The 25,843-nt window shown below is 39.5% G+C and overlaps 1 protein-coding gene across 1 annotated transcript in view; it reads left to right on the forward strand.

The window, feature by feature from the left end:
- slc1a1 (solute carrier family 1 member 1) overlaps positions 1 to 25,843 on the forward strand; it is a 66,233-nt gene that overhangs the window by 24,803 nt on the left and 15,587 nt on the right. The window contains exons 2-6 of the mRNA XM_043674280.1: positions 5,820 to 5,960; positions 10,715 to 10,807; positions 13,694 to 13,808; positions 20,969 to 21,011; positions 23,856 to 23,951. Coding sequence (XP_043530215.1) covers positions 5,820 to 5,960; positions 10,715 to 10,807; positions 13,694 to 13,808; positions 20,969 to 21,011; positions 23,856 to 23,951 — 488 coding nt within the window. The remainder of the gene's footprint in view (positions 1 to 5,819; positions 5,961 to 10,714; positions 10,808 to 13,693; positions 13,809 to 20,968; positions 21,012 to 23,855; positions 23,952 to 25,843) is intronic.

Consider the following 25,843-nt stretch of genomic DNA (forward strand, 5'->3'; position numbering starts at 1 on the left):
CCACTGCTACTGGCAGGGCATTCCATGAACTCACGACTCGCTGAGTAAAGAAAACACCGGAGGAAACATCAAAGAAGCGCTTCGCAGGAGGCTCCCAAGCACTGATGATGTCGCCTAGCCAGGGGACGAAACGTTTGCAACAAAAACTTCAACTCGGCGAACAGAACCACAACAACGAGCACCCGAGCTACAAATGTTCGCACAAACTTTGTCTTGCCTCTTGCTGCATTTCCCTAAGAAACCAGATTATCCAACGGTATCCGAAACAGAAAATCCGTTCATGAGGGAAATGGGCCAGGGAGCTCCTGCACTCCCTGCCATGTGTCTTGACTCGATCTGCTAGCCACCCATTCCCTCTCTTCCCCTGTGGTGTGACGACCTCGCTATAATGCTGCTCGTCCAATCTCAGCTTCACCATAATTCCAGGCATAGCTCCAGATTCAAAACATAGATTTCCATTTAGTGAAGATACATCTTGCACAAGTGCTCACCCTGGTCATTGGAGGTGTCCCTGACTTTGTACATTTGACAGGAGAAGCATTCCTCCTGACTGAACTGCCTTGCCATGCCTCAATCTAAAATACTCTTCAGCCCATCACATCCATGCCAGTCAAAAATAAGCATTCTACCCATTGTCATCCCATTGTCCTGCAATAACCTTGTATGGCTTGATTTCGTGAGTGCACACCTAAATGCTTCTTCAATGTTAAGAGGATTTCTGCCCCTACCACCTTAAGGGCAAGGGGTTAAAAACTATTCCAATGTCTGGGTGAAAAAGCTTTTCCTCACATCCCGTCACCTTAAATCTGTGTCCCAGGTCATTGAACCCTCCATCAAAGAAAAATGTTTCTGCCTGTCTACCCTTTCTATGCTGATCAATATTTTCCATCTCGATCATGTCCCTCTCAGTCTCCTCTGCTCAAAACAGCCCTAAACTGTCCAGTCTCTCTTCAGACCTGAAACTCTCCAGGAAACAGCCTAGTAAATCTCTTACATCGTCTCCAGTACAATCACATGATGTGGATTCCAGAGCTTTTCTTTCACTTGCTCTTGTTCAAAGAATATTAAATATATACTGGGGACCTTACCCCATTCCTATACTTAAATCTGAACAAAATCAACAATTTTTACTTTTAAAAACTGGGTAAGTTGGGACCTGCTGGTTTTCAGGTCCCACTGTATCAGCTCATATCTCCCTGCAATGTCACACTTCAACATTAAAAAAAACGTCTTCTGTAGCTATCCAAATCCTGGTCTCCTTGACACTCCCCTTTCACCAAACTTGCAGTGTTGCCACTCTGCTCCAGAGCACCAGAGACAGCTCTGTTATTTATAGTCCTGGGATTGAGATCTCTCCTGTCAGCCAGTTCGTCTCATGACCTCGGTCAAGGTAAGAGAAGTTTAGATTACTTACAGTGTGGAAACAGGCCCTTCGGCCCAACAAGTCCATACCAACCCGCAACCCACCCAGATCCATTCCCCTACACCTAACACTACGGACAATCTAGTATGGCCAATTCACCTGACCTGCACATTTTTGGATTGTGGGAGGAAACTGGAGCACCTGGAGAAAACCCACGCAGACACGGGGAGAATGTGCAAACTCCACACAGAGAGTTGCCTGAGGCGGGAATTGAACCCGGGTCTCTGGCTCTGTGCTAACCACTGTGCCACCGTGCCGCCCACAGTTATAAGATAGTTAGTGTCAGCCTGTTCAGAGTTGGGGTTGGTTTCCCAAATAACAGTAGCAACCCTCATGAGCACATTTGGCAGCAATATTTAGATTGGTTCGGAGGGAATGGAACACTTGTACAGTTGGAGGATGTTAGGTTAGAACTAATGACAGTAACAAAAAGACAGCCAGTGTCATCCAAACAATTCCAACTGACAAAATCCAGAGAAGTGAAGAGACAAGAATGTGCCAGGTGGAATGAGTATTCTGAACATAAAATGTAGAGAATGTAATATTGAATAACTTTATTTCCATTAACAAAATAGTGATTGGAAAGTGTCGATAGACATTTGATGGATTTCAAAGGCAGAAAGTAAAATACAAGAACACAGAGATTTAATTTGTGAAAGAGAAAGGTTGAAATTTGATAAGGTGTCAGAATGGAATGGACTGCAAATGATAATTTAATGGTCAAAAGAATGAAAATTTGACAGTAATGGATATAAAAAAGGAAATTTAAAGAAAGATACACAAATGCTAAGAGGATGGTATAGTGGGCATTATTTCCCAGGGCCACCATAGATAGCTGCATGGTGGTATTCACAGGGGAGAGTTGTCATTAATGTTGACCCTGGACACCAGGAGGTATAATGGCATTAAGTCAAATACAGATATGGAAATCTCCTGCTGCTTACCACCTAACATCCTCCCTTTAGATTTTGAATTAATGCTCATTCATTGTGAATATTCTATCAGTATGACCATCTTCAGCTAGATTCTAACTATCTCCCCATAATACCCAAAAACATAATCGTTGCTGAATTTCCGACATCTATTCTCTGGAACTCCCTGCTTAGCAGCATCATGGGTGTACCTACATGTTGTGGACTATAATGTTTCAAAAATTTGGCTCACCCCCACTTTTCAAAAACCATTATGAATAGACAATAATTACTGGCCTTGCTTTATGAAGCGAGGTTATAATGTCTCAATAAAATTCTGATAGGATATAAATCTTTATGACAACATTAACCAACATTCCTCAAAGAATACTGTCAGTTGAATTTCATTAATTTTTGTCATAAGATGCCAAAATGGCTGGCATAGACAGAAGTAAAATGTACAGTGAGGATTGTCTTAGATTAAGAGAAAAACTTGCATCATCCCACCCTGGCAATGTTTTTCTACAACCTCTACCATCGGGGAGAAGGTACAGAAGCCTGAGCACATGCACTAGCCGATTTCGAAACAGTTTCTACCCTACTGTTGTTAGAATACTGAATGGACTCACAAACTCTTAACATTCGTCTGTGCCTGTGTTTTGGTTTTTGCTGCTGTTTATCTATTATTTATTTATCTGTGCTACTTAACTCTGTGATCTGCCTGTATTGCTCGCAAGGCAAAGCTTTTCACTGTGCCTCAGTGCACGTGACAATAAATTCAATTCAATTTTAAAAAATCAATTCAACTATTAATAATCATAGTTATTTTACAAGTATAGTCATTTTTGTTACATAGGAAATTCTCAGTTAACTTGTGCATAGCAACTTTCTGCAAAATAATTAGTAACCAGATAATGTGTGCTTATTACTTTAAAGGTGCATATAATTGAAAGTTGTTGTTATTGATTTTAGTTTAAGAATTTTGAGATTGAATTGAAAATCCCTGTCTGAGAAATACTGAATCTGAAGGACTGCATGTCACTATCTGGAGACAAAACTGTGGAAGATTCCATCAAACAAACACTTTGTAGATGTCGAGAGTATTGTCTAGGGATCGGTTAATGGATCTCTTATATTTCAACAATGTGGTTATATTCACTTGCCAGACATCTCAATATTTCTTTTGGCATCTCTTTGCATAAGCATCATCTGGGGATATAAAAGGATATTTATTTTGTTATATTAATTGATTTTTAAACCTATGTGAACTGCAAGTGGTTTTAACATGAGACTTGTCTAAATAACAGAAGTTAAGAATGAATCTGATTGCTTCACTGACAACAATTAAGAACAACTGGCATTACTCATGAGAACGACAAAGTTTAATACATAATATTAACCAACATAGTATAAAATCAAATTGTAAAACAAAAAAGTGTGATGTTATTTCATAAGATTTTTGAAAATATTTAGAATCTCTTATAAAATTAGCAATGTCAGAAAATGTGGGAGGTCGATTTATACTTTTAAGGAATTAACCAGCAGAGTGTGACTGCTGACTAATAACCAACTTGAAGTTTTATTCCCAATTTAGTCCAACTAGTTAGTTACTGATGCCAAATGAGCGTCTCAAGACACTTCACCAATTAAGAGCCACAGAAACACATTGTTAACTTGAAACTATTATGGCAACTACAGTTTAAGCCCTTGTACAGGAATGGTGTGTGATGTCTGCAATATTTTTTGGACCAAAAAGCAGCTTAGTCACTTGTAGGTTCACAGAAATAAGTCAGACTAAAGAAACATTGCAGGATCCTCTTTGGCAGTGTCTCTATCTGACAAAGGTCACAGCAGTGCACCCTCCAAGAACACTCTCTGAAAGTGGGGCCTCATGTATGTCATCTGACCTAGTTTAGACTTAAACTGAGTTTCACAAAAACACTAACATCCAAAGTGAAATATTTATTCTGTTTCTCTCTCCACAAATGCCAGATCTGTGAAGCAAAGGGGTGGGTGCTGTGGGAGTGCCTTTCCTTGTGACCTATGTATTGCAGTTGCCCCACTTCTGAACAGCTGGTTTCCTGAACATTTAGCCCCAATGATATTGGCTCAATTCTTCTTAATCTGGTGCATTTTGACAATTTTGATATTGATAATTTCAACAATTTATTTGGCAACATTCTGCCATCTTTTCTCATCAATGCTCCACTGTTTTTATGTGTCACTTTAAAGCTAACAGGATACTTCAGATAATTGATTTATCTTAAAATTACATGTATCGAGTTGGATTTCAGAAATTGTGTTGATTTCACAGATTACTGCTTAACTAACATACAAAGCCAGTTATTAATAAGATTTTTCCAGGGTGTAACTTTCTGATATGTCTTATATCTTGCATATAGATACACTGGTAAGCCTTGTGAGCAGGCTGAGTACATTACGGTCTGAAATGTACCAGGGCTATCCAATGTCTAATTATACAATAGCCTAATAGGGCAGCACGGCGGCTCAGCAGTTAGCACAACACAACACCAGGGTCCCAGGTTTGGTTCCAGCCTTGGGCAACTGTCTGTGTGGAGTTTGCACATCCTCCCTGTGTCTGTGTGGGTTTCCTCTGGGTGCTCTGGTTTCCTCCCACAGTCCAAGGATGCGCAAGTCAGGTGATTTGGTCATGCTAAATTGCCCGTAGTGTTAGGTGCATTAGTCAGAGGGAAATGGGTCTGGGTGGGTTATTCTTCAGAGGGTCGGTGTGGACTGGTTGGGCTGAAGGGCCTGGTTCCACACTGTAGGGAATCTAACTTAATTCAGGGATGTAACAATTATGATTTCTCTTTGATCTGAACCGAATATTGTGGCTTTTGCTCATGTTCTTGCCTAATTGTCCAATCTTGATTCACTTGATGAAGTATAACTTGCAGATATGGTTAATTTAATGGGCAATTAATAGTCAAAGCAAGCTATACCTATTTAGCTTAATTTAAAGTTTTATTTAAACAATAAGAGAAAATAGAAAGAAAACATGAAACTGCAATTGCAAAAGTATACATGCTCTTTTCGAACTGCAAAAGTCTGACCTCTTACATTTTAGCTTCCAGATCCAGATGAAAGAACCAGTTAAAAATTACTGTCATGATAATACAGAGCTGGAATTGTCTTTAAATAATTAGGAGCATTATTTAATCACCTAAGGTCAGGTTAACATTCCAGTGATGCTGCATAAGAAAAGACTAATTTATTTGAGATAGACTGCGATCTGTAACACTTCACAACTATTTTGTTTAACTTTAAAACAAATCGTCGATTCCTAAAGCTTGTGACTCTTTCATTAAAATATCTTAGTGATTTATACAACAGCAGTTTAAAATACGTCAATCCCAAAATTCTTGCATTTGCGTAAAAATGGTCAAATGTCTCTCGAATTGATAAAGATTCTCAGATGCTGTCCAATTGATTGCCTATTGACCACATGATATTTTTCTTTCCAGGTATTGTGACCGGGATTCTGGCACGTGAATTTGCTGTTTTGTCGAACCTAGACAAATTTTACTTTGGCTTTCCTGGAGAGATCCTAATGAGAATGCTGAAGCTGATCATTTTACCTTTAATTGTCTCCAGTATGATTACAGGTAAATAATTGTATTGAGTTGCATTTTAGACTGAGTGCATTGAAAATCAGGAAGATTAATTTTCAGAATCATTGATTTTGTTTCAAACTTTTTTAACTGGAATGTAATTGGCAATATTTGTAACAATTTTTATTAACTGATGCAGATTTTCTACTTATAGAGTCATAGCTACAGAATTATACAGGATGGAAACAGACCCTTCAGTCCAACTTACCATGCCAACCAGATATCCTAAATTAATCATGTCCCATTTGCCATCATTTGGCCCATATCACACTAAACCCTTCCTATTCATATACCTATCCAGATGCCTTTTAAAAGTTGTAATTGTACCAGCCTCCACCACTTCCTCTGGCAGTTCATTCCGTAGAAACACCACTCTCTGCGTGAAAATGTTGTCCCTCACGTCCCTTTTAAATCTTTCCCCTCTCACCTTAAACCTATGCCCTCTAGTTTTGGACTCCCCTACCCTATGAAAAAAGACCCAGGCTATTTACCCTGTCTCTGCCCCTCATGATTTTATAAACCTCTATAAGGTCACCCCTCAGCCTCCAACAATCCTGGGAAAACAGCCCCAGCCAATTCAGCCTCTACCTATAGCTTACACCCTCTAAACGAGGCAACATCTTTGTAAATCTTTGCTGAACCATTTCAAGTTTAACACAGTTTATACCAGGGAGATCAGAATCAAACCAGTGTTCCAATGGTACAGCTGCAGCATGACCTCCTAACTCCATTACTCAATGCATTGACCAATGAAAGCAAAAGTGCCAAATGCCTTTTTCAGCACCCTGTTTACCCGTGACTTCAAGAAACTATGCACCTGCACCTCAAGGTCTCTTTGTTCAGCAACACTCCCCTGGGCTCTACTGTTAACTGTATAAGTCCTGCCTTGATTTACTTTTCCAAAGAGCCCTTTCCACTTTCTACCTTTAAACCTGACATGACAAAATCAGCCTTCCAAATAAACCGTCATTTATATTGAGTTCAACAGCAGTTTCTATAATGGGCAACCAATCTACAATGCCTGGTTTACATTTGGCAGCAAGATAAAAACGTATGGTGTTCACATGTAATATGTTTATATGCTATACCGATGTATGTTAATTTACAGCATGCAAATCAGTGTATAAGTTCACTTTACTTGAATAGCATGGTGCATGTGTTGCAAATATCTCCCATCACATTTTAAACTCTAAACCCATCACGCCACTGACTTGTGTGCAGACTCACTTCCAGTAAAAATTGAGGAATTGAGCAATATCAATTCTTAGCAATAATCATAAAATTCCATTAACAATAATAACACACTGAATACTTGCTATGAGAACTACCTATAAGTAAATTAAAAATCATACAACACCAGATTATAGTCCAACACGTTTACATGAAAGTACAAGCTTTTGGAGCGCTGTGCCTTCATCAAGTAGCCAGTAAATTATACATTGAGACAGATTATTCCAGTAGCAGGAATAGACTACATGTTATGACATTAAAATAAATATCATGCCTTTATACCGTACCTTGTCACATCCATCTGAAATATGCCATGAGGCCATTCTTGATGGAACAGAGAGAACTGGGAGATGATATGATAGCGATGTTTAAAATGATCATGCAACTGAACATTTTAGAAAGAAACAAATCTCCATCGCTTCCAGTAAACAAAGAGTCTACAAGAAAACAACGGAATTTAAAAAAAAACTTAGGATAAAGAGGAAGAATTTTTTAAAAATACAGAAATTTTTGATTTTGTGGATTAGATGACTAGTGTTTTTGACTGAACCAAAATCCATTTAAGTAGTAAATTATAATTGGTTTAGATTAAAGAGGAATAAATGAATTTGAGTAAAGAATCGGTGTATTGATTTAAGCTGTTGCTTTGAAAAACCAATGTCCATCAATCCAGATGGGATAACTAAAGTAGCCTGTTTCAATATTGTGGTTTTCCAGTAATTCTGTGCAAGTGAACTTATGGAAAATGAAAATGTAGTGCAGTGATGGCAGCTACACTCAAAAGAACTTCAATAGTATTAATTAGTCGCTGACCCATGTCTGGTAATATTGGTTGAAAAAGTAATATTGATCAATGCACCAGGAGAATATGCCCTTGTTCTTCAAACCACTGAAACAATTAACAAGAATCTCAACTTATCTCATTTGAGTTAGCCTCGTACTGCACTCTGACCTGTCAGCCTGAATTCGCAAAAGTGGTGCAGGGGTAAGTGTGAAACCAAGCACATCAGTCGTGTTAGTGATATAGAAATTAATCTCAACTAATCGTGCTTCTATTATTCAAAGCTCTCATTGCTCTCTTACTCCAGTCAAAAAAAATGTAAATTTAAACCCCATTCCAGATAGTTGAGTGCATAATCTAGGAATGTCATTTTTGGGGATTCTGTGCTGTTGAATGAGTTGACTTTCAAACTAGCTATTAAAGTGAGGACCTGTCTGACTTTTTCAGTACACTTACAAGATCCCCTGACACCGATCAAAAGAACAACAGGGGAGTTCAGCTCAGAGCCTTAAATAAACGCTCTTTTACCAAAACCATAAAAACAAATAATTCAAGCAAATTACCACATACTCATGTAAAAGTCAAGTTACTAAGATTACATTTTCAGCCAGTGGGTAAAAACTTGAGTTGTACGCAATTAGGTGTGGTCTGGACATGGCTCAAATAAGTCAACTTTTCTTTAACATTTATATATAAAATCCTCCTGGTCTGTAACTCTCAAATTTTCTCCATCATCTCTTCATCCATCCATCCATTATCATGAGTATGAGTTACTTTTTGTTTTCGGAATTGTGCTGTTGGGTTTTTTCTTCAATGGAAAAGCACGAACACTGTTTTCTTTCCAACATTTCTCACTCTTTGGCTGATTAACATTTCGGAATCCATGGGAGTCTCATCCATGTACCTAACACAGGCCAATCTTCAATTCATGTTTAATTATAAACCCATTGAAATGAGATAACCCTGTCCTCAGTTTCTTCTGGGAGACACTGTAATTGGCAAATAAATAATAGCGCTAACATATAGACTATAAGCTGTAGAAGCAGAACTAGGCTATTTGGTCCATCAAGTCTACTTCACCATTCGATCATGGCAGATATGTTTTGCAAACCAATTCTCCTGTCATCTCCCTGTAACCCTTGATCCCCTTACCAATGAAGAACCTATCTATCTCTGCCTTAAATACACTCAATGGCTTGGCTTCCAAGCTTGACAGCCGTCTATGACAGTGTATTCCACAGGTTCATCACCTTCCGGCTGAAGAAATTCCTCTTCATGTCAGTCTATGATTATTTTTCTATTGTGTGATTTAATTTGGTTGTTGACTAGCAAAATTCTCAAGAGAAAATCAGCTCAGAGTGCCATGATAAATTGGTTTCCTTTGGATTGTGATGTTTAGAGCTTATTAGTTTTATGTTTTAAAATTTTATTCATGTTATTACTTCCTCCATAACCTATAGCCTAGGTTCCTATTAAAGTATCCACAATTAAAAGGTCAAATATTACTCTGTGTTCACTTCTACAGTAGGCATCACCTGAAATACTGCATATGAACTACTAAGTTGAAAGCTTACCCAAAAGCTTCATGGAACAACACATTCTATGGACCATCATGCACAACCAGCCTGTGTTTGCAAATATTGCACAACTTTGTGCTTCAGTAGAGCAGGGCCACTTTGACACCAGCGGTTTACATCAATAAAAGCCAATAAATTGTTGAGTCTGTAGTGAAAAGCAAATTCCATCGCCTCACAGACTGAGCCTTCAGATGATTCTCCATCTCCCAATTGGCAGAAAACATCGGTTTTCTGTTGTAATGGAAAATAGTTTCTCTTCTTTAAAGGTGCACCATCCAAGGCTGGATTTTAAATTTACAGTGCCACTTTTTTTTGCTTATTTCAAGGTAAACATTTTGATGGATTCTTGAGAAATTTATATTCCACTCTGGCAATTTTTATTACAATTTCACTTTCCAACTGCAGCCACATGCTAGACTTTCTTCTGTCTGTTCATTTATTCTTGTGCACCTACATAAGCAGTATAGAGGTCCTCCTCCAAAGTCTAATGAGCTTCTCCAAAATCTTGAATCCTTTAGTTGCTGAACAGTTATTTATCTGCTTTACAAATCAACAACTTATGTTTGCAACAGATTCTGTATCTGCCATTCTTTCTTGATACAACATTGCTATATTAGAAGGTGAGACACAATTTGCTTCAGTGAGGTAGCTTTAGTTGTTTTAGATGTTGACATCAGGAACGAAGCAGTTACCTTCGGGGTGTGTTGATCTATGATTCTATCAATAAGGAAGCTTGCACCAAGCTGAGTTTGACTCCAGTTGAAAGCAGTGGTATGTACAAGGAGCTCGGATTTTCTGGTTAGATGATGGTCGACTTTAAAACTCAGCCTCATGTCTATGCAGCACTTTGCTGTTTGAGGGACTTTGTGTTGCACAAATTGACTTCTGTATGTTCCTGCTGTACCCATAGCGGTCACAACGGCTATGAGAAACTTTTTGATATTCTGAAACCGTACAAGTTCTTTCTTTATTATATTGAAAGATTTGCTAAATTATTCAGTGATTTAGACAACAGAACAGTGGTACAATAAATTAGAGACTGTAGTTTGTCACCAATAGATATGCTTTTCAGAAGTTGGCAAATAGATCATTTAAAATATTTTGTTCTCGATTTAAGTAATAGCACTGTGCTAACAAAGTTGCTGAACTTTTCCCCACAGGAGTTGCTACCTTGGATTCGGATGTTTCTGGGAAAGTTGGAGTGCGGGCAGTGATATATTATTTTTCCACCACTATAATTGCTGTAATTCTAGGTAATAAATATCACTATATAATATTACATAGACCGTACAGTCTTTAACTCTTTTGTTTATCATATTTGAATGGTACATATCTTGAATATATTGAGAAAAGATATATTTTGTTGAAACTTTGCATCTTGTACCCTTAAGGACATTCATGTGAATGCCAAATATAAATGGGGAGCAATATTTGATGGTTGGCAAGTAGGTTTTGGGGCATTCTCCTTAGCAATGCTTATACATTCAGAGTCCTTTGGTCACAACTTCCAGCCCTGAACAGTGTCCAGCCTACCTCACAGATTCGACTGGCAGGGAAAAGTGTCTCAAAGACAGGTGAAGTTAGCTGTCTTAAAGTGCTTTTTTTTTAACCTTTAATGGGATACTGTCATAAAGCCAAAAAAGATGTTTTGCCGACCGTTACAAATGCTGAATGTGATAAGTGCCAGGGCAGGTGTGGTGCCAGATGTGTAACCCATTGACTGACTGTACAGAACAACCCGTGCTGTGGACCGTCTGCAATGTGCAGTCATGCTCAACCAGCCTGTGATTGCAAACTTCAGAACACAAAGTCCAACAGTAGATGCGATTTTTGATATTGGACAGCAGCTATAGAACATAGAACATCACAGCGCAGTACAGGCCCTTTGGCCCTTAATGTTACGCCGACCTCTGGAACCAATCTGAAGCTCATCTATCCTACACTATTCCATTTTCATCCATATGCCTATCCAATGACCATTTAAATGCCCTTAATGTTGGCGAGTCTACTACTGTTTCAGGCAGTGCACTCCACGCCCCACTACTCTCTGAGTAAAGAAACTACCTCTGATATTTGTCCTATATCTATCACCCCTCAATTTAAAGCTATGTCCCCTCGTACTAGCCATCACCATCCAAAGAAAAAGGCTCTCGCTGTCCACCCTACCTAACCCTCTGACTAAGTTATATGTCTCAATTAAGTTACCTTTCACCCTTATTCTCTCCAATGAAAACAGCCTCAAATCCCTCAAACTTTCCTCATAAGACCTTCCCGCCATATCAGGCAACATCCTAGTAAATCTCCTCTGCACCTTTTCTAAAGCTTCCACTTCCTCCTTATAATGCAGTGACCAGAACTGTATGCAACACTCCAAGTACTGTAGCATGACCTCGTGGCTCCGAAACTCAATACCTCTACCAATAAAGGCTTACGCACTAACAACAGAGCACCAGGCTGTGCACTCAGAGCATGCGAAAATCAACTGGCAGAGGTCTTCTCGGACACCTTCAACCTCTCCCTGCAGCAGGCCACTGTCCCTGCCTGTTTCAAGAGGCCAACATCATCCCTGTGCCTAAGAAGGCTCATGCAGCATGTCTCAGTGACAACTGCTCAGTGGCCCTAACTTGAAGTGCTTTGAAAGGTTGGTCATGGCATTACTCAACTCCAGTCTCCCCACTACTCTTGACTCACTCAATTTTCCTATCTGCCCTTCACTCCTCCCTAGAACATCTTGACACCAAGAACAGCTACAGTTCATTGCCTACAGTTCAGCCTTCAAAACTATTATCCCCTCGAGACTGATTACTAAACTCAGTGATCTCAGGCTAAGGCTCACTCTCTGCACCTGGATCCTCAGTTTCCTGTCCCACAGACCACAATCAGTGAAGACTGGGGACAATATTTCATCATCACTAACACTCGTCACTGGAGCCCCCCCAGGGTGTGTACTCAGCCCCCTACTGTACTCACTGTATACCCATGACTGCATCACCAAGTACCAGACTAATGCCAATTAGATGTTCGCTGATAACAGCACCATTGTCTAAAATGGCGATGAAACAGACTACAGATGGGAGGTGGAAGACCTGGAAAAATGGTGCACTGAGAACAACATAACCCTCAATGCCGGCAAAATCAAGGAACTCATTATTGACTTTCAGCAAGATGTTACTCATGCCGCGAAGACGGTTACAGAGAGTGGTGAACTCGGCCCGGACAATCACAAAGGCCAACCTCCCATCTATAGAATCCATCTACCAGGTCCACTGTCAAGGAAAGGCCGCCAGCATTCTTAAAGATCCATCCCATCCTGGCAATGTTTTTCTACAACCTCTGCCATCGGGGAGAAGGTACAGAAGCCTGAACACACGCGACAGCGGTTTCGAAATAGTTTCTACCCTACTGTTGAATATTAGAATATTGAATGGATTCACAAACTCTTAACATTTGCCTGTACCTATGTTTTTGTTTTTGCCACTGTTTACCTGTCATTTACAATCCATGCTACTTAATTCTGTGATCTGCCTGTATTGCTCACAAGACAAAGCTTTTCACTGTGCTGCGTTACACATGACAATAAATTCAATTCAATTCATTGTATACCTTCTTAACAATCTAATCAACCTGGGTGGCAACTTTCAGGGATCTATGGACATGGACACCAAGATCTCTCTGATCATCTACACTACCAAGAATCTCACCACTAGCCCAATAATCTTTATTCCTGTTGCTCCATCCAAAATTATTAAATAATTCGGACTGTACTAAAGGTTACACCAGAAATCAACTTCCTGCTTCATCTCTATGCCAATGATAGCCCAAACAAACAGAAACCATTTTGTTTACCGTATAAAAATTAGTGTTTCATTTTTTTTCTCCCCAAGTCTGATCTCTTGCATCCTTGTCCTGCTAAGTGCAGGATTTGTACCTCCTGTTAAGTTCTGTGCTACCATTTTGTCACCTCATGATGTTTTAGTAAAACTTGCAGTGTAAGATATATATGCATGCCTTAGAGTTTGTAACTAGCATTAAACCATGAAATTTATACAGCATTAACTGATGTGTGAACCTTATTTAGTCAACATTTACTAACAGAGCAATTTTTGAATTTACTCACGTACAAACTTTTTTTGTGCAAGGAATTGTGTTGGTGATGACCATTAAACCCGGTGTCTCCCAAAAAGCTGAAGAAATTGACAGGAGTGGAAGTACCCCAGAGGTCACCACTGTGGATGCGTTGCTAGATCTCCTTAGGTGAGTTAACATAATTGAGGCAATCTTTATAGACCTTCACCTCTGTATATGTTAACTACAATCAACGTCTAAATTTTGCTTGAGCACAGATTAACCACTTCACTTCCCCATCATATCACTGAAAAAAGTATCACAGACTAATCAAAATATCATCTTTTTAATCCATTTAGGTTTTAACCAAACGCATATAACTTTATATTAACTGTACCCATTATTAGACAGAACTAATATATGGGCTTCGCTTTTATCGAATTGGCTGAGTGTAATTGATTTTTACTGTAATGTCAGGTGTTTTAAGCAACACTATGTAAAAAGATTATATGTTTATTGTCAGATATTAATCCCACCTCAAGTATTTAATCCTTAATCAGATTCTAATAGACTAAAGCTTTATCCAGCTGTGTAAATTGTTTAAGATTCCAGATATTCTGAGTCCACAAGAGCACTTTTTTCATGAACTTAACAAATCACCAAGCTTTTAGCAAAGGAAACTTTATTATTTTTATAGTCAAAGATTCATATTGTGAAAGATAGAAAAGTAGTATTTATTAAATCAAGATTGCTCCTTCCACAGATCATGTAACATTCACCCTCTCATGGACTCTGCATGTTCAGTTAATATTGAGGAGAGATTCTGAAAATGTACTTTAATTCTCAAAAGTTATCAAATTCTACAGTATTCACCAATCTACCATTCAGCACTGGTTTTCTTCTCCAGATGACAATTACTCAGCAGGACAGGTGATGGCCTAGTGGTGTTATCACCTTACTATTAATCCAAAAATCCAGAAATCCAGGTATTATTCTCTGACCATTGAACCTGGTATCTCCCAGAAAGCTGAAGAAATTGACAGGATCTCTGGGGACCTGGGTTTGAATCCTGCTAGGAGAGAAGCTGGAATTTGAATGCAAGAGAAGCTCGGAGTTAAGAGGCTAATAATCACCATGAAACCATTATCCATTGCTGGGGAAAAGCCCATCTGGTTCACTAATATCCTTTTGGGAAGGAAATCTGCCATTGTTACCTGGTCTGGCCTACGTGTGACCTCAGACTCTCAGTAATGTGGTTGACTCTTTCCTGCCGTTTGGGGGGAGGAGGAGAAGGAAGATGCAGTTACCCAGCTCGTGATACCCATATCCTGTGAATTAATTTTAAAACAAGCTTATGTCTGTAACAAAATTCATGCTACACATGCTATATGGACCCAGAAGTGTCATTAGTATTACAGAGGAACCTTGATTACCGAACGAGATGGGTGGACACTATTTCGTTCGGATAATTGATTATTCGGTTAATTGATTCAATGCCACTCCTCTGGGGCTCGGAGTTTTCTGGTTTCCTTTTTTTTTGCTCTGCTTACCATGCTCCCTCTCTCTGTCTCAGGGTTTGTTTCTGAGCAGACACACACTCGTGTATAAGGGACCTCAAACCTTTTCGCCACCACCCCCCCCCCCCCCCCCACACACACACACACACCCTCCACACACACACACGATCTTTGGACTGTGGGAGGAAACCGGAGCACCCGGAGGAAACCCACGCAGACACGGGGAGAACGTGCAAACTCCACACAGTCAGTCGCCTGAGGCGGGAAATGAACCCGGGTCTCTGGCGCTGTGAGGCAGCAGTGCTAACCACTGTGCCACCGTGACGCCTCCTTTGTTGGGGGGGGGGGGTGGTACCCAAGATAGCGCGCGCACACACACACACACATTTTACTGCAACTTTTTGACAGGTTCCACCTTTGCCCTGTACAGGACAATGTTGTAGAGATTATCTGGGGAAGTGGGGTTTAGGGTACACCCCTGTATAGAACTCCAGTGAAAGTGTGGGGAGAGAGAGAGATTGTGGGTGGTAAGTCATTTGGAGATGGTACCCGGGCTCCCATCGATGTACAGCATTGTTCTTGGCTGCGTTTCAGTAAGGAGAAAGTGAGGACTGCAAATGCTGGAGATCAGAGCTTAAAAATGTGTTGCTGGAAAAGCGCAGCAGGTCAGGCAGTATCAAAGGAACAGGAGAATCGACGTTTCGGGCATAAGCCTGAAGAAGGGCTTATGCCTGAAAAGTCGATTCTCCTGTTCCTTTGATGCTGCCTGACCTGCTGCGCTTTTCCAGCAACACATTTTTAAGCTCTGCATTTCAGTAAGCCGAGTTCATTTTTAATTATTGTAAACAAAAGACATGATCAGTGTTGAAACACCTCTTTGATGTAATGTTTCTATCGGGACTTTGAGATCTTCTTCAGATAATCCGAAATTCAGATAATTGATATTCGGATAATCAAGGTTCCTCTGTATGCATTAATATAAAATTACTATCTGGTGCTCTGCACAAATATGGTGTGAAGACTTTGATGGCTACCAACTAATGTAGCTTTTGTTATAAACCCAAGATATTAATGTAAAAACCAAATCAGGAAAATGTTTTGGAATGGGGTGAGAAATAATGCCCAGGGATCACTGAGTCTGGAAATGGAGCTGTCACAGGAGCCATTAGACCATTACCAGGCATTTATCTGATTTTTGTCAGAATTCAAATGAATTCCAGATAGGTCAAAGGCTAATGGGGCAATTAAACCTCTGGTGTGGAAATAGAAAGAATGATTGCATGAAAAGTTATAGAATTTAAAGCAGTCCTATTGAACTTCAACTATAAGTGATGACTACAGCAAATTGCACAAGATTAGGAAACGATTGCTGATTATATTTAATCTTTGAAAACTTCACTCTGCTCATCAGATGCGGGTATCAAAGATTAAAAAGTTAGATCTTACATGTTAGATGTTATAAGTCTTAAGATGAAACCACTTGTACAATGGAGCGACACTCTATGGGATTAAACTCCATTGATTTAATGACAACAAATTCCATCAGTATCATTCTTAGGCCGTCTTTTAAACTCTGGTGGGAGTCCAGGACTGTGTCAGAGCCTTTACAAGGTTACTGCAGTTATGTATTGGACAAATCACACAAAACAGGTTTTGTCCTTAAAAAAGATACTAGAAAAATCAAATAATTTTTATACAAAAATCAACAGCTACCATACTCTGTATTTACTGAGATGAGCTTTCAATTCAGATTTCACCTGTAACTGTTGTGAGATTTGAAACCTATTCCCAGAGCTTTAACTTGAGCCTGTGGAGTAATTATCCAATGATATTTCCACTATACAGCTCTCTGCCAACACTTCCTACTCTGAACATAGAAGAACTTAAGCACCAAGTTGATAATGAAAAAAATAAATTTTCCCCTTTTCGGTGATGGCAATCTCATAGAGTCCCTACGGTGTGGAAGCAGGCCATTCAGCCCATCAGGTCTACGCTGACCCACCCAGACCCACACCTTACCCAATTCTTATTACCCTCCATTTCCCATGGATGATCAAGCTAGTCTATACATCCCTGTACACTATGGGTAATTTAGCATGGCCAACCTGCACATCTTTGGACTGAGGGAGAAAACCCATACAGACACAGGGAGGATGTGTAAACTCCATACAGACAGTCATCTGATGATAGTTTTGAACCTGGGTCCATGTCACTGTGAGGCAATAGTGCTAACCACTCAGTCACTGTGCCAACCTAATCGATGAGGCTGCATCCATATTTGGACAAAGAACCTGCTAAAGGTCTCTTTCTGGGCATTTGAGTATTTTTATTGCTGTCCCTGGTATAGAGGGAAAGGAAAGGAATTAACTATTTGAGAACTCTTTGTCTGTAGCTCATTTTCTTTCACTGTCTTCACCTGATGGATAAGCAACAGTATCTTCTCCACTCAGGTATTATTGATGCCGAAAGGATTCAATACTAACATCAGGATCAAAATACAAAGAAGGCTCCCCAGTAACTTAGGATAGATATTCTTACTTTAAGCTCAAGAGAATAGATTAAACGTGAACATTGAATTGCTACCAGATTTTCAGTGGCTAAGAATCTGAAGGAGTTTTATTTATCCACCTAATTGGATCTGCCGTGAAGATAGATTAAAATATTTCCCTTTGCTTTTTTCACTTTTCAAATTTACACCTTGTTAACATGTTTCATGTGACCTTAAGTTCATTTCAATCCCTTTCTTTGCAAAATGAAGACCTGTTGCCTCTACTTGATATTATAAGTTCCTAAATGCTTGACTAATATGTCCTTTATAATGGACATTTTCCCGGTGACAGATGTTGACCTAACTGGCCTATAATTCAGTTTTTAATCTCCTTCCCCTTTTAGATAAGGTTGTTACATGAAACGCCATGTCATCTTTTTCTTCACAGGATTGGACTATTGCTCTTACCAATGACATGTGACCTCAGCTGGCTATGACCTAGTAACTATTCACAAATCCACATGTTACTGTGAGCATCTCAAACCTGTTTGCTTGGCCCTGGTTCAAACTGAGATAACTGTTCTTTGATTTTTCTCTCATTTCAAATGCATTGTAGCACATGTTTGGATGGTCAGGGTGTGTGAGGACAAACTCTGAAGCCCAAACATGGGAGCTGTCAGTGAGAATAAGCCATTTTCTATAGATTTAACATAGCTATGTGAAAACTTGGTAAGTCATTTTAAAATCACAGAATCCCTACAGTTGGAAACAGGCCCAACAAGTCCACACCCACCCTGTGGAGTAACTCACCCGGACCCATTCCCCTACCATATTACTCTACGTTTCCCTTGACTAATGCACCTAACCTCCACATCTCTGAACAATGTTGACAATTTAGCACAGCCAATTCACTTAACCTGCACATCTTTGGATTGTGGGAGGAAACCAGAGCACCCGGAGTTAACCCTCGTAGACACGGGGAGAATGCTGTGAGGCAGCAGTGTTCACCATTTAGCCATCGTGCTGCCCACTTCTTACTTAGTGTTTATGGATTTTAATGGAGTGAAAAATGAAACCTGTGAGACTGTTTGACTGAGGATAGTGAGGAGAAGAGGTAACATGTTGAGCATCTCTTTTCTCTCACATTTTGAAAGGGTGCCCCTAATGCACTGTAGAACACTTGGACACAAGGTACACTGAACCTGAACACTAACCATGGCAGTCAATGTGTAAAAATCAATTGCCATTAATGGTATATTTTAATTTGTTGTAAAATATGAAACCTGATGAAATAGTCAGTCACTAGAATGCTATCATATCCTTTGGCATGGAAAATAATCAGAGGTGATCTTACTTCACAGCTTGGAAAGACTCTCATTGGGGTGGACAGTTTCGCATGATTGTTGAGATTGATAGAATTGGCAAGTTTCACACAGTGTGATTTGTTGGTCGATGTTTTATATTAATACTAAACCAATATATGGACTGACATGACAATCAATCTTTTTTCTGCCCTGATGTGAGTTTACGTGTTCACAAGGTCAAACATTTTTTGATGTAGAGCTTACGGAAGTCTTTTGAGATTACATTTTTGGTTAGTCCTAGTTCATCCCTAAATGAGCTGAAAGGACACAGTAGCCTGGGAATGCATTAGATACATTCAGTGAGGATGACCTTTATGAGTTGTTGCAGCTGAACGCCATCTGGTGTAATTTACTGAATCTGCCCTGCTTAGCTTGAACAAAATATATGACATCGATTTTGCATCAGGATCTTTGTTGTTACATCTGATGGGTTTGTTGGGAGGGCTCATGCCTGAAATGTCGATTCTCCTGCTCCTTGGATGCTGCCTGACCTGCTGCGCTTTTCCAGCAACACATTTTTCAGCTCTGATGGGTTTGTTACCTTGTAAATCAGAAGAATAGGTTGATCTGTGCATACTGCCAGACTGTAATTGGAGGTCCATCTGCTTCAATGATGCAAGAGGGATTCAGGTGTCCATTGGGTCAGTGGGCTGAACAGCTACTTTGTGATGTAGCATGATGCCAACAGCATGGGTTCAATTCTTGCACCAGCTGAAGTTACCATGAAGGACTCTCATTTTCTTTCACCCCTTTCCCAAGGCATGATAACCCTCACGTTAAATGAGTTCCAGTTGTCCTTTTCTTTCTTTGTAATGAGAGAGCAGCCCAGTGCTCTGGTAAGACTATGGCAACTTTACCTTCATTTTCCATGGAATGTAAGATCTGACAGGTTTTATTAGGATCTTTGCAGTCATCAGAAATACTGGAAATTCCTGCAGTCACTTAATTTTCTTAACCCCTCACTTTCAAAGCTGACAGTAGATTGACTGTCATTCTTTATCCTGTTGATCCATCAAAGATTGATTCTTTCAATAACTGAAAGTCTCACAGAATGCCAGTCGTCCTGTCTCTAGTGCACACATTTATTTCAGGGTCTTATGTCTCTTTTATAACAAGCTCCGTTTCTCGGAAAGTATTGATAGTATTTACAAGTGATGCATGGTCATTTTTATAATTTTTCCGATCATTCATTTATATCCTGAGCATAGTATTTTGTATCCCCTTCTTTTCATTTTAGGAGATTCTCTGTGAGTTACATTTGTTTCCTTTTAATCCTTCCTTCAATATGTATGGCATCCATAACAGTCAGATCATTCACCATTCCACAAGATTTTTCTTTCAATACAAACAGCTAACTAATTTCTCGTTCTCGTATATTTATATTCCCTGGGTAACTTTCATCTTAAACCTTAATCTAAGCTAATTTCTCTGGTTTTCCAGTCAGCTTTTCAGTGGCTTTGTTTCTCTCTAGATTTATAATTAGCTTCTGAAATTCATTGAATAAATCCATAAAGATTTGTACGTCCCTCAACTTTAATGCTCTGCTTAAGTTCTGTAAATATATTTAGGTTGTTAATTCAGATATGAGCCCTGTTCAAATAAAATGTCTTCATGATATCATCATCTGGAGTGGCTCAGGACAAAATGTACAGTGTGGTGGGCACAGCTAACAGGATTTCACTCGAGTTAAAAAGATACAAGGCCTCTTGAAAAGCAAGAAACCAAATGGCTCTGGTTTGTTATCAAAAGGATCATGATGTTCATTGATTAGAAATATAATGAGATAGTTGGAAGAAAGAATAGCCCATTAAATAGCCAGACATTAGACTGGTGGTAGTTAATTGCAAGTAATATTAGTTTGTACTTGAACCATCTAAAAACAATATAGTCAATGCAAGATTACCACATTTGGGTGAGTGTTTGTTCCACATATCAATTTATCTGAAGAAGTCTCATAACTAATGTTTTCTTTTCATACAGGAATGCATTCCCAGAAAACCTGGTGCAGGCTAGCTTTCAACAGGTAATTGAGTTCTTGTTCTCTCTGCTTAAAAATCTCAGTTCAGTAACAGAGCTTTGGGTTAATTTTATTTGCTTTTGTTTAATACGGCTCCAAGATAAAAGATTCAAAATCAAAAGGTACCTTCATATGAAATATTGCTAATCGCTGAAACATCACTGCCATTGCTTCAGATAAAATAGTATGCCAGGCAGAAAACTCTATATCAGCCAAATAAATGTGTTAATTCTAAATTAATTTGTGTCTTTTAAATATTGATACTTGCTGAGAAAATGTTAAAGTTTCTATATTCTTGTACAATGTTCCTTAACAAAATTACCACACTCAAGCAGGATGAGTAAATTTATTTGGAAATCTGAAACAAGTTTACTTAATAAATAAACTTGTAACTCGCAGTCACAGAGCATCCTATGTACATCCAGATTCTAGCCTGCTGTTGCTACTGCTTGGATTTCTCAAGGTCATCCCCCCCCCCACTACTATCCACCTTCCCCTGCCTATGATCCCAAAGCCTGCAGCATTTCAAACCAAGAACAGAGAGGAAAGTCAGCAGGCCTCGTCTGTCTCTACCAAAAAGCGTCACATCATGCACCAGCACACAGTCTTCATCCTGGCTGAAGTTGGGACAGCACTTAGATAATGGAAGACACAGGAGAAAAAAAAACTTACAAAGTGCATATAGGTGGTTTGAGTACATAATTGTTCGCTTTTGTAAGCATACCTTCATTTGCGCTGTTAAATATATCCGCTGAAGTTTAATTTTTGCTGCTCAATCTGATTAAGTTACTCGAGCTATCCTAAGGATGAAGAAAAGATAGAGAATGGTCAAGCATTGCTCAACTCTCACCAGCAGACCCCTCCTTGATTAAAGATAACTACAGACTTCAAGGATTCAGAGAATCCCTACAGTACAGGAAGCTCATCGAGTTCACACCGAATTGGCGGAGAAAGTCTCACCCAGACCCACACCCCCTACCTGTAACCCCACATTTCCCATGGCTAATGCACCCTCACCTGCACATCTTTGGACTGCGGGAGGAAACCTGAGCACCCGGAGGAAACCCACGCAGATACAGGGAGAATGATGGGGGACTGCGATCAGTCAATGTGTTTCACATTAATATGGAGTAAGCACAGTGTAGAGGGCATGTGCCAGGGTCTAGGCTCTGATGGGGCTAATATCCTGACTGACCATGACCAATCCCCTGGAGTGAAATCAGATGAGCTCTTTGACTGTGGTGGTATTTTCTGACTGACTGTAGACCCCCTTCATCCCATGAAGGAGAGCATTTTTTTGAATTTCACATTGGGCCACATTGCTTGAAAACAGCTGACGCATTGCTACAGGTGTGACCTTGACAGAACATCGAGCCACATGTCCAGCAACAAATGCATCCCTTTGAACATTCAGCACTTCCCACTATCATGAGCTGCCTGCCTCTCCTTTGGTGCTAAACAGCAATACAAGCCACTGAGTTAGGCAGCCTGGAAGAGAGCACCTTGTACACCTTGAAATCAATGCCAGCCACACACAGGCCACTATTCCATTAGTCTGTGGTAAAGTCAGTGAGTATGCCTTACATACAATGCTGTGAAGTTTACAGAGCTTGGTAATCACCAGATAGCACAAAGTGAATGAGTGCTAAGCAAGCAAGCTAAAAGCTATAAAGTTAAAAATCACACAACACCAGGTTATAGTCCAACAAGTTTGATTGGAAGCACTAGCTTTCGGAACGCTGCTTGATAGAGGCAAAAGGATGTACTGGCTATTTGCCAATGTCAACTTGTGCGAATGATTGGTCAATGAGGATGGTGCCCACTCAACAAGCAAAGATGTTGCTGTGAAGAAGCAGGTGACTGATGGCTGGGAAATGCAGTTGGTAAGATGCAGCTACCAGGTACCTGCTGTGATTTACATGCAGGGAATGGGCACCATCTAGTTTCTCAAATAAGGAGAGGAGAATTGGAAATGGTGTATAAATAAGGCAACTCAGCAGCTTCAATTAGATGCAACTGCATAAAAAGAAGTTGCTATTTAATGGCAATATTCTACAGTCACTCTTTAAGGCTTAATGGGCAAATCAGGGAACATTTTTTCAAATTCAAGATTCCCAATGTTTCATTTCCATCTTTCACAGCAGAGAGAGGGAATTAAATCTGTGTCTCCAACGCAATAATAGACATAAACATTTCCATTGGTGTAAATTTCACCATGGGGGTATTTAGCCACATAGAAGAATTGTAAAAATATTTCTTGACGTTTTCAAAATGATTATATTCAACAAAGATCTGTCCTTTCCAGGCTTTTATCCAAAAGCCTTCTCTAGTGGTGCTGCTGTAGCATGACAACTGGATATTTTACCCCACAAGTCACTCTGATCTCTGGTCTGCCAGGAGTCAAAATTTCCAAAAATTTGGTAAAACTACAATGTTGTCTTGAAACACTCTTGTGCTGAAAAAAGTTGGCAATGTTCCAGCCAGATACATTGAAAACGTTAGTGCTGCAAAATTTAAACTGGGTTCAAATCTCTGAAAAGTCAAGGTATGCCATCACGTGTAAGATTATTAACTATTATCAGTTTTATTCCCATGGCCACTCGGAACTGTTGAAAATGTACCACCTCACTTCACGCACGCCTCATAACAAACCAGTTACAGGACATAAATAGCATTTTCATAACTATCCAAAACACCAGTATTCATCTCTTCCCCTTAAGATGTTTCATATTTGCTTAAGTTACCTTTGGTTGGTTTTTATTAAAGAACTGTAATTGATTTGGCAGTACATAAAGTGATTGATTCAATTCAGAGTTATTGTGTGACCTCATCTTTGGTTTTGTTTTTCAGTATAAAAGCAAACGACTAGGAATTGAACCTGTAAACAATGCCAGTATTCCCACTAGCCCAATGGTTAACGTTGTTATGACAACACAAATGAATGAGGTAACATAGCTAATATAAAATACAAAAAGAATTGCTGGAAATATCCAGCAAGTCACGCAGCATTTGTGGAGAAACACAGTAAATTAAATGATCTCTACTTGAAATGTTCAATCTATTTATTTCTCCCAAAATGCTTCTTTATATCTTGTGTAGCATTTTGCTTTTGTATTTGCAGTATGTGGCACAACTTCTTTGGTACTCAGCTGCATCATGATATTTGCCACACAATTTTTATAAAATGTGTTTTCAAGATCCAAGTTTCTGAACGTACGCAGTACATCAGGATGAAGAAAACAGCATCAGTCTCCTCCCATTCTTAGTTTCCCAGTTTCCTAGCACTAACACATAAATCCACAGAGTGAAGAGAAACACTAACTTCACAGAGTGAAGAGAAACCCTGCTCCTAAGTCTCAATGTTGCATTCTAAGAGACACTGTTTCCATTTTTTATTCAGAAGCATTGTTTAAAATGGAGCAATTGTGAACTGTGGACATGTGAAGTATGAGGTGCGGAGGGAAAAAATGAAGGAAAAAACAGAAGCTAAAATTCAGGCATCCGCAATCTTTCAAATTCAAATTCACAACAATTATGAAATATGAAGCCTCTTCCTCCATTCCAGGGATTTGCTATCCAAAGCACTAGGGTTTATTTTAGCTATACCCCGTCAATATGCAGATCATTGTCCCCAGTGATTACGACATCAAGCATGACTTCCTGATGTGTGGCATACCTTACATTGCCACTAAAAATAACTCCTAACAATGATTTTATGTCCTAATTTTGTAGTGAAATTTGCATTGTCATGTATAGTTCTAGGCTACTTTTGAACATCATTTGCAGTCTAAAAAATCAGGGAAATTAAATAGATCCTATAAACTCAGGTAAAACTTGCTTCCATTTTGAGTATGCTTTGTGAGCAGATTCACTGCTAAAGATGACCTTCCCATTTAATAATCCTCCTCCTTATTTTCTTTTGTGGCTTATGCCAAAAGATGAGTGTGCTAGAGTATGGTGCCGGCACAAAACCTAGGTCATTACATTCAAGGTGCAATGTATGTATATCTCCGAACCTGACTTTGAAAGGAGGAATTGCTTTCTTCCCCCTCAAGTCCAAGATTATTGATTCACCCTCAAAAATGTAAATACCTGTGGTAAAAATGCCACAAAAAATTTTGACAAGCCTTAAAGTGAAGTGAGAAAATTAATAAGACTTTTGTTAGACAATCTCAGTTACTTGCTTTAATAAACTCAATGGTGTTCATAGAACATAGAACAATACAGCACAGGCCCTTCAGCCCTCGATGTTGTGCTAACCTTTTATCCTACTCTGAGATCAAACTAACCTACATTCCCTTTGTTTTACTATAATCCACATGCTTATCCAAGAGTCGCTTAAATGGCCCTAATGTATCTGACTCTACTACCACCGATGGCAGTGCATTCCACACACCCATCACTCTCTGTGTTCATGAAACATTACATTTAGGAGTGACTTGTTCTACATTTGTTAGTGCACCAATGGATTAGAATTAGAATTAGGTTTACTGCCACATGTACACAAAAGAACAGCGAGGATAGTGAAACGTGGACAATGTTGCCAATACACAGTGCAATCTTTGATAGATAAAAATAAAGTAAATAAAGAAAAAAAACACTACATTATAGATATACATAGTATAAGTTAGGAAAATGAGAAATAAAGCTAAAATGATAGACATTGCAGTCTTTCTATAAGGGCTTCCATGTGGCCTTACTGGGCTCCACAGGTTCTCAACCAGCAGCTGTCTCTGCTCAGGCTGCTGGCTGTACCCTCCTCTCTCTACCCCCAGACCCACTCACCGCCATCCTTGTATCCCCTTCACCCTCCCCCCAGACCCACTCACCGCCATCCC

Source organism: Chiloscyllium plagiosum, chromosome 2 (genome assembly GCF_004010195.1).
Source record: "Chiloscyllium plagiosum isolate BGI_BamShark_2017 chromosome 2, ASM401019v2, whole genome shotgun sequence".
NCBI lineage: Eukaryota > Metazoa > Chordata > Chondrichthyes > Orectolobiformes > Hemiscylliidae > Chiloscyllium > Chiloscyllium plagiosum.